Below are 9,087 nucleotides of genomic sequence, written 5' to 3' on the forward strand. Positions count from 1 at the left end.
TACGCCCTTTTGGCTTTCGCAAAACATTGCGCAGTGAATCGAATATCACAGGATTGTTTCGAGCTCGTTCACCTAACAATTCATTCGAGGTTTTATGTTTTTTCAAAATCTTATGCTCAACTTGTAATTTGGCAAGCTGCAGTTTCCTTTGTCGTGCAGATTTCAACCGACGTTTACTTGTTTGTGTTGAAACAAATAAGTGTCGTTTAAGTTTGTTCACCTCATTTTGCAATCGTTGCGTCTTTGCTTGTTCCATTTTGAATTGGGTATAAAAATCAGGCACAGAGCAAATGTTATTCGTGGCGGATTCAACCGCATTGTGTTTGCCATCATTTGAACAAAAATCACAGGTAAAAAGTTGTTGCTGCGACGGATCATAGGTGGAAAGTATCGTCATAAGAGACCTTCACATCATCCGGCTGCATTTTACTAAGGAATTTAGTATGCTCTGCCTCTCTGTGGCTTTGATCAGTACTACACAAGTCTCTGTAATATAAAAATCTATAAAAACAGTTAGCAAATTCTAATTTTCCATACCCGTTGGTTTCTTCTGTAGGTTCTGCAAAAGTTTCAGGTTGACAATCAAGTTGGCTGTTGTTTTTGGTTTTACGGGCAGCTTTCTGCCATTCCCAAAAGTCTTCATCGCTTTCAATAAATTCCACCACTCCATGGGGATCATCAACGTAGTTAATGTTAGCATGAAGCTGCATCGCGGTATTCCTTTCCGGGGAACTGTTATCACGAGATGCGCATTCATAGGGTATGATTTGACATGGTTCCATCATAGAGTTTTTCCACTTGATGGAATCGTGATCGTCATCAATATATTCTACTCCTTGGTATTCTTCAGACGGACTAGATCCTACTGCGGCACACAAGTCTCTGTAATGAATGAATGAAGAATATAAAAAGAATAGCCAATTTCAATTTTTACACCTACACGTCATCTTCTCCTGCATGCTCATCCAATACTTCCTGTTGATACTCAATGTTGCTACCATATTCTCTGCACCGTGTAGCTTCGTGCCATTGCTGAAAATCACCATCGCTTTCGATGAATTCCACTATGCCTTCAGGATCATCAGCGTAGTTACCATTTGTAACAATTGGTATCATATTATTCCATTCCGGGGAACGGATGTGAGGAACGCTACCAGCGCGCAGTCTGCTTTGACATGGGAAAAAAACGCAAATCTTATCAACCGCATAATTATTTTTTTTGTTACTGACCCTGTCCCTCTTTTTCCTAGGTCTCGTAAAGCATCCGGGGGGAAATGATCAGAACACAGTTTTTTCCTCGTAAGCGAATTTGCTCCATGCAACAGGAAAATCTCTTGCAATGCTGGAGACTCACAACTAGACACCCATTGACTGCATCTGCAAATAGATAGCAAAGAACATTTTGTGACTGAACTTTCCATATGGTATGGAAATACTTACAGTTTTGTATCTTTGGGAAAATTATAAAAGGATTTACCCTCAGTAATTCCTTGTTTATTTGGGCACCAATAATGTTCACATTTGCGTCCCATATTGGATATCAAAACTAAACAATCGTATTCATTTTGATAATGTGGAAGTTTAAATGAATGACATTAGAATGACGGATGAAAAGTCAGCTAGTGGCGATCGAAGCGCCGGCTAGTGGCAAGTTGCTAGTTAGTTTTTTTTCAAAGTGACTGTTTTATTTCTTACACACATTGAAAATTCGACTTGTATGTCAGTTCTCAGTGATATGCATACTAATAGCACAGACAAACAGACGTAACACGAGATGAATTTTCATCGCCCACAGAAAAAACGGTCGATTTAAATTATGAAAAATGCGCCATCTCACCGAGCGTGGCGCTAGTGAAGCGATTTTGACACATAGCCATAATGCGTCACTTCGCACCACCCGAAAATCAAGATGAAGGGAAAGAAAGATGGGAACATTCGTCACCTTTAAGTGTATTACTTTTATACATGTAAAATTAAACATGACGTCCGCGACCCTGGAAATAAGCATAAAGAGCCGAATGGGAAAAGGTCGAGCTTCACCTCGGATATTCTGATTCGAACACTTAGGGACAGATAAAAATCTCTAATCTTCCGATAAAAATAATTGTATCGTTATTTGTTTGTTTTTCTTCATATCCTTTTGTTTAATCGGTTTTTTCGAAGAAAAATGACAACTGTACTTATACATAGAAAAATTGGGTACCGCTATTTTCATTTTATGCAAACTATCGACACTGAATCCCTCTAAATAACAACTTGCCATCTCTATCGATTCCAATCGAATACGAGACCTGTCAATGGCCCTCGTTCAAGAAGGATTCGAAGTGATTTTTAGGATTTGGTGCTTCTGACAGGTCTCTTGCTCGATTGGAATGGCACTGACAGATAAACAAACGATAGAGATGGCGAGTCTTTCTCTAAAGGCGTTTAGCATCTTTAATGCAAACCAAAACTAACAAAATAATCCGCAAACGTAAAATGTATTCCTGTCCATGTGTCCACGGCATGAATTGTTAAAAATCATTGCATACCGGTCGGTGACGTTAAAAAAGCGACGAAAAAGAGTAAACAGAGACAAGAATCAGCCAAAGAAAGACTAGAATTGATTACTTCGCACGAAAAGAAAAATAATGTTGGTGTTGCTTAATTTTCCGTAACAATAAATGGTTATGTTGAGTTTTAAAAATGCAGTCGTTACTCTACATTCTTTAAATCTGCCAATTACAATCATTATCCCATGGCGAATTGAAGTACATAACATAGCCGATTTTTCTATTTCGCTCTTCAAATTTAACAACTGCCACAATGCTTACCTTTCATTTATCATCTTGCATTTGACAAGTGGTGTGGGCATTATTGCCAGGATTTCGGATGAAAAAAATTTATTTGCTATGGTTGCCAGAAACCCATTTTGTGCAATGTGTTCAACAGATGTCGCTAGTATACCGTGGGCGATGATTTTTTTAGAATTTTCTTCAAGCTGTTACGTCTGTTTGTCTGTGCTAATAGTATTAGGTTTTGTTTTTGTGTTTCGAATTCATCTCGTCAGTAACTAGCATAGAAGCTCTGGTTCAATCCAACTTTCACTTTTGGGAAAATTATTGCATAACACCAATGTCGTCCAATATTATCGTCAGCTCGTAATTCCGCCAAATTGAACAACAAGTAAGAAGTAATTTTTTTTTGTTTGCCTAGCAAAATGTTCAACATCGAAGGGACTCGTTTCGTTCTCAATCTCAAAACGAAAACGAGTGTGCAGAGGAAATAACGAAACTGAATTTACACTCATGCTTTATCGTAGGCCGTTGTCTCATTTTCGTTTTCGCAATGTTCTGATGCTCTCGTCTCGTTTTGTCTAGTCATTTTCGCTAGATTTTGGTAAAAAAAGGAAAAATTTTCGGCTCTGTTGTGAAGTGTATATTAGATAAATCTTTGGTGCTTTTTCTCGAGAAATAAAAATGAAAAACATTTGTCCCAATGAAAAGAAACGAACAAGCTTAACAATTCGTGACTCTGGGACAACTTATATTAATTGAACTGAAGACGTCAAGAGTTCTAGTCTTCTGGTAGGGAATGTTCAGATACCTAGGATTTTCTACACATTTAGCTAAAATGGTGAATTTGTGTGCATTTTTCCAAAATTCTGGCACCAGACTAGTAGTGCTCGGTTTTAGCAAGAATTCTGCCAGGAATGTATATTATTGCTCGTCTTGTTCAGATGTTTTATTCGACTTTAGCTACAATTCAGTTCGGAAGATATTGTGATGGCTTTGGTACGGCTTCTATTGGCCCAGAGGGGATCCCTGCTATCATCTTAAATATGTGGGCAAGTGCTTCATGCGCTTCTCTAAAACCAATCGTTATCGCAAGCGACATTTCCTCTGTGTTGGAAAAAGCCGGTTATTTTTTCTGCCTTTATGAAAGGGGATAAACCAGACATAGCAAATAATCGAGGCATAACTTCCCTTTGTACTGGCTCCAAACTTCTTCTTGTAAGCGATGTGCTATTTCGCGAAGTCAAAACATATATATCGACAGTTCAACATGGGTCTTACCCAGATAGATCAACAGCCACGAATTTAGCACAGTTCATTTCGCATTGCATTAAAAGTATAGAAACTGGAGCCCAAGTAGACACCATCTATACCGATCTTAAAGAAACGTTCGATCGCGTAGATCACTCCCTTCTACTGGCAAAGATAGAGCGGCTTAGCACCTCGCACAGCTTTACTCAGAGGCTCAAATCGTATTTTGTTGGACGTTCCTTATCTGTTAAAACTGGGAAATATCGAATCACAAAACTTCATAAATTTATTAGGTGTGTCCCAAGGTAGCAATCTCGGACACTTACTGTTCTCCTTGTTTTTAATGACATTTGTAATATCCTTCCACCTGGATGCAAACTTACTTATGCAGATGACCTTAAACTGTTTCTCATTGTGCGATCCGAATAAGACTGCATTGAACTACGGCGTCAACTAGATGAATTTTGGAACTGGTGTGCTCGAAATCGGTTGACTCTCAGTGTATCCAAATGCTCCATACGTAGAAAATTTGTGGTGCTGTACTATCTCGGGTAAATCACTTGAAATGGTGTCAGCTGTAAGGGACCTTGGTGTCCAGCTGGATTCCAAATTGTCATTTAGAGTCATTGCAAAAGCTAACAGGAACCTTGGTTTTATAATTAGAATAGCCAAAGTCCTATAATTAAGTTCAACCCATTATAATGTGATCTGATAAATATAATGTGAACTATTGTCTAATATATTTAATAATTTTTACAACGATGTCTCTTTAGTATGGTCGTGTTATAGTTTTCATTCTTCAATAACGAAACATAAACACGCGTTGAATTGCTGACCAAATTGAAAAGAAATACAAAAAATCCGCATTCGATCAACCGTTACTTGATTAGTCACATTTTGATTTTTTTTATGTGGATGGACCAAAGCTATTAAGCAAGAAAACATTGCTTTGTCCAAAATAAATTGGTAGCAGTTTCTACGACGTATTTTAGGCAAATGCACAATCCAAACACAGACAAAATTACTAGATCATTGAAAAACCATTAAATTGGAAATTTTTGTATCCAATTTAGAAATGCTATTACCATTTTCTATTGGCAATCGTGGAATTATGAATCATAATCATCCAACCATACAATTATAGATGAACGTATTATGCTGAGGCTTAAAAACAATCCAGAAAATATGGTTACCTTTATAAAACCGAACGAGGTAGTAAAGGAATTAAGTTAAATGCATCAAAACGCTTCAAAATATGTGGGGGTCCAAATTAGAAAAACTCTAGAAAGAGAACTGCGAAGAGAAAAGCAGCATTTTTGGCAACGTATGCCCCGGCATTGTATGGCAACACGTCCAATTGACAATGTTCGATTGGATTTGTTGTTTGACAGCTAAACCGGAATTCAATCGACACAAAATGGAGTCTCCGCGGTTCTTCTTCTAGAGTTTTTCTAGTTCAATTCAAGTTGATTACTTGAATGGTAAAACCAACAGGTTACCGCCCGAATAGAAATGCACAGTAACAAAACCATGATTTTCACTGTGACAGTACAGTAATTTTACAATAATATATTTAATAATACAATAATATATATATTTATTCGATTAATAATTTACAATTACTCAAACTTTGAGCAGAATCAGCTTTGTGTGTGAAACCACAAACTTGAACTCCTTGCGCTCATTCATTCGTAGGGAAGGTGGTACCACCAAACTGTCATAATCAGTTATTTTGATTTTTCCCTTTCTCCAGATTTTCGTAACGTTTTGGCGCGTATCGGGCTCCATCCCTCCCGCATTTGAGCATCTGTTCGCGTTGAGGATTAGTTTGGTGTTGATTTTGGTTGAGTCCCATATTTAAGTTAAACGTAATTTCAAACGAAGCTTTTTTAAATTATAAATAGTTTGAAGAGAGTTACTATACAATCAACAAAATGCAACGAGACTACGCTGCGGATAAAGGTAATTTTTAAACGGCACTCCAAATTAAACGCCCTTACCCAAGCCATATTTCGTACTTTGCAGAGACCATAAAATCCTTCCTAACCGAGTTTCACAAAGAAGACGACGATGGCAAGAAGGTGTTTATATATGCTCGCCAAATGACCAACGTAGCCCACCGGGATCAAGTCGGGGTAACCGTCGATTTAGACGATGTGTCCAGTTACAATGATCAGCTGGCAGAAGCGATCCAGAAGAACGCCAGACGTTACGTCAAGCTGTTTTCGGATACCATTTTTGAGCTGCTGCCATCCTACAAGGAACGAGACGTCATTAGTAAAGATCCGTTGGATATTTACATCGAACATCGATTGCTGATGCAGTCCCGAACAAGAAATCCTAATGAGACGCGCGACGCTCGGAACTCGATTCCTGCTGAACTGATCAAGCGTTTCGAGGTTTACTTCAAAGCACCAAGCGCTTCGAAAGCCGTTTCCATTCGTGAGGTGAAAGCGGATAGCATCGGAAAGCTTGTTACGCTTCGTGGAATTGTGACCCGATGCACCGAAGTTAAACCGATGATGACGGTCGCTACCTATACCTGCGATCGTTGTGGTGCTGAGACTTATCAACCAGTATCAGCAATGAGCTTTATGCCAACGGTCGATTGCCCGTCGGAGGATTGTCGTGTGAATAAGGCGGGCGGTCGTTTGTATTTGCAAACGCGTGGTTCTAAATTCATGAAGTTCCAGGAATTGAAGATTCAGGAACATAGCGATCAAGTTCCCGTGGGTCACATTCCTCGGTCACTAACCGTTATGTGTCGAGGCGAAACAACACGATTAGCACAACCAGGAGACCACGTTGTTATTAGTGGAATATTTTTGCCTATTCAAAGAAGTGGTTTTAAGGCTATGGTCTCGGGATTGTTGAGCGAGACTTTCCTTGAGGCGCATAGAATAGCTTGTTTGAATAAATCGGACGACGGCGATCTAAGCAACGAATTGAGCTCTGAGGAGTTGGCTGAATTGGCTAAGGATGACTTCTACACTAGAATAGCTAGCAGTTTGGCACCGGAAATTTACGGACACTTGGATGTTAAAAAAGCTCTTTTGTTGCTTTTGGTTGGTGGAGTAGACCGTAGCCCGGATGGCATGAAGATTCGCGGAAACATTAACATTTGTCTAATGGGAGATCCTGGTGTAGCCAAGTCGCAACTTTTGGGTTATATCGATCGCTTGGCTGTACGCAGCCAGTATACAACAGGTCGGGGTTCTTCCGGTGTTGGTTTAACAGCTGCGGTCATGAAAGATCCACTGACCGGTGAAATGCTACTCGAAGGAGGGGCCTTAGTATTGGCCGATCAAGGCGTTTGCTGCATCGACGAGTTCGATAAAATGGCTGAAACAGATCGTGTTGCGATTCATGAAGTCATGGAACAGCAAACCATTTCCATTGCCAAAGCAGGTATCATGACATGTTTGAATGCTCGCGTTTCGATTCTGGCGGCCGCCAATCCTGCGTATGGTCGTTACAATCCACGTCGCACAATCGAACAGAATATTCAGCTACCGGCAGCTCTTCTGTCGCGTTTCGATCTGCTCTGGTTAATTCAGGACAAACCGGACCGCGACAACGATCTTCGTCTGGCTAAACATATTACCTTCGTGCATAGTCATGGTAAGCAGCCGCCCTCCCGTATAAAAACACTGGATATGTCACTGATTCGTCGATACATCGCACTTTGCAAACGCAAAACTCCAGTTATCACGCCGGAACTGACCGAATACATCGTTAATGCGTACGTAGAGTTGCGTCGCGAAGCTCGCAACAATCGCGATATGACTTTCACATCGGCAAGAAATTTACTGGGAATATTACGCTTGTCCACCGCTTTGGCCCGCCTTCGGCTGGCAGATAATGTTGATAAGGAGGATGTGTTGGAAGCCCTCCGCCTGCTGGAAATGTCGAAAGATTCGTTGAATCAGACCGAGCAGAAGACTACTCAGTATGTTGCATCTTGGTTTGAGTTTGATTTCACTAATTTACTAATATTGTTTTATTTTTTTACAGTGTTCAGAATACATCGGACAAAATCTTTGCCCTGATTCGTGAATTGGCCGGAGCGAGCAAAACGGTTAAAATTTCAGATGTCGCAGAACGCTGCACTACCAAGGGTTACAAGCCTGACCAGGTCGACGCGTGCATTGAGGAGTACGAAGAACTCAACGTTTGGCAGGTTAATCAGACCAGGACGAAGTTGACGTTCATTTAAGTTAATTTCTTATGTATAGGTCTATTTAATTTTATGTTGTGTGGAAAATATCTTTATACTGAATTGTTCTTATAATTGTAATAGCGTTTTCGTTTGTACATGGTGCTACAACGGTGTAGTATAAAAAAGGAGATTACCGCCCATATTGAATGGCCCATGTAGCGAATTCTATGGTTTAGTGCTACACCGTTGTGGTGCAATGTCTAAAACGAAAAGGCCACAAGATTCATGTTTACGTTAGCATCTACAACACTCCATTTAAAATTCGTGCCCATTGTTCGCCCTTTATGTGTCTGTTGCTTCGTTTATGGTACCTTATTTTAAAACGATTGATGGTAAATAAATTTAATGACTAATTCAATAATGGATCTCGATATTGGGTTATGCATCGTCAGGTCGGCATCAAGATTGTGGATCTTTTTGAATAAGGTAATAGGAAATGTTCCAATTCGAACTATGTCCCGGAAATGTAACTCCACTGATTGTTTTAACATTTATTTTGTCCGAGTTCAATTAACCGGAAATCGAATGTTAATTGACCGAATGTTTGAGCCTCAAAAATTTATTGCATTTGCGTGAAAAGAAACCTATTGAAAATGTTGATGTTTTCTAGAATTGCAAAATATTCATTCAAGAGTACCTAATTTACACAGATATCGTGAAAATCAGTTGAACGGGTTCAATTTGCACGTTCCCGAAGTTCGCTGACCCGACTCAAAACTTCTTATGAATGTTTCGTGTGATGTGAATGTACATTTCAACTTGGAGATGTTCTGGGACCACTGGGGGGTATAGTTTTGGGGTGGCTCAAGATATTCAAAGGGAGGATTGTTTCCGGGATACACC

General features: G+C 39.7%; 2 protein-coding genes across 2 annotated transcripts; one reads left to right on the top strand and one right to left on the bottom strand.

The window, feature by feature from the left end:
- Positions 1–374: 374 nt before the first annotated feature.
- On the bottom strand, positions 375–1,562 carry LOC131688417 (uncharacterized). The gene is made up of 5 exons (XM_058972622.1): positions 1,441–1,562; positions 1,231–1,377; positions 941–1,165; positions 538–882; positions 375–486 (listed from the first exon to the last, which is right to left on the bottom strand). Exons 1-5 carry the CDS (start codon positions 1,530–1,532, stop codon positions 375–377), a joined length of 921 nt encoding a protein of 306 aa, XP_058828605.1. The 5' UTR covers positions 1,533–1,562.
- Positions 1,563–5,778: 4,216 nt separating this feature from the next.
- LOC131688159 (DNA replication licensing factor Mcm7) lies at positions 5,779–8,597 on the top strand. Its single transcript, XM_058972323.1, has 3 exons — positions 5,779–5,987; positions 6,051–7,974; positions 8,040–8,597. Exons 1-3 carry the CDS (start codon positions 5,960–5,962, stop codon positions 8,239–8,241), a joined length of 2,154 nt encoding a protein of 717 aa, XP_058828306.1. The 5' UTR covers positions 5,779–5,959; the 3' UTR covers positions 8,242–8,597.
- Positions 8,598–9,087: the final 490 nt, after the last annotated feature.

The sequence above is a fragment of the Topomyia yanbarensis genome, chromosome 3 (assembly GCF_030247195.1).
Source record: "Topomyia yanbarensis strain Yona2022 chromosome 3, ASM3024719v1, whole genome shotgun sequence".
NCBI lineage: Eukaryota > Metazoa > Arthropoda > Insecta > Diptera > Culicidae > Topomyia > Topomyia yanbarensis.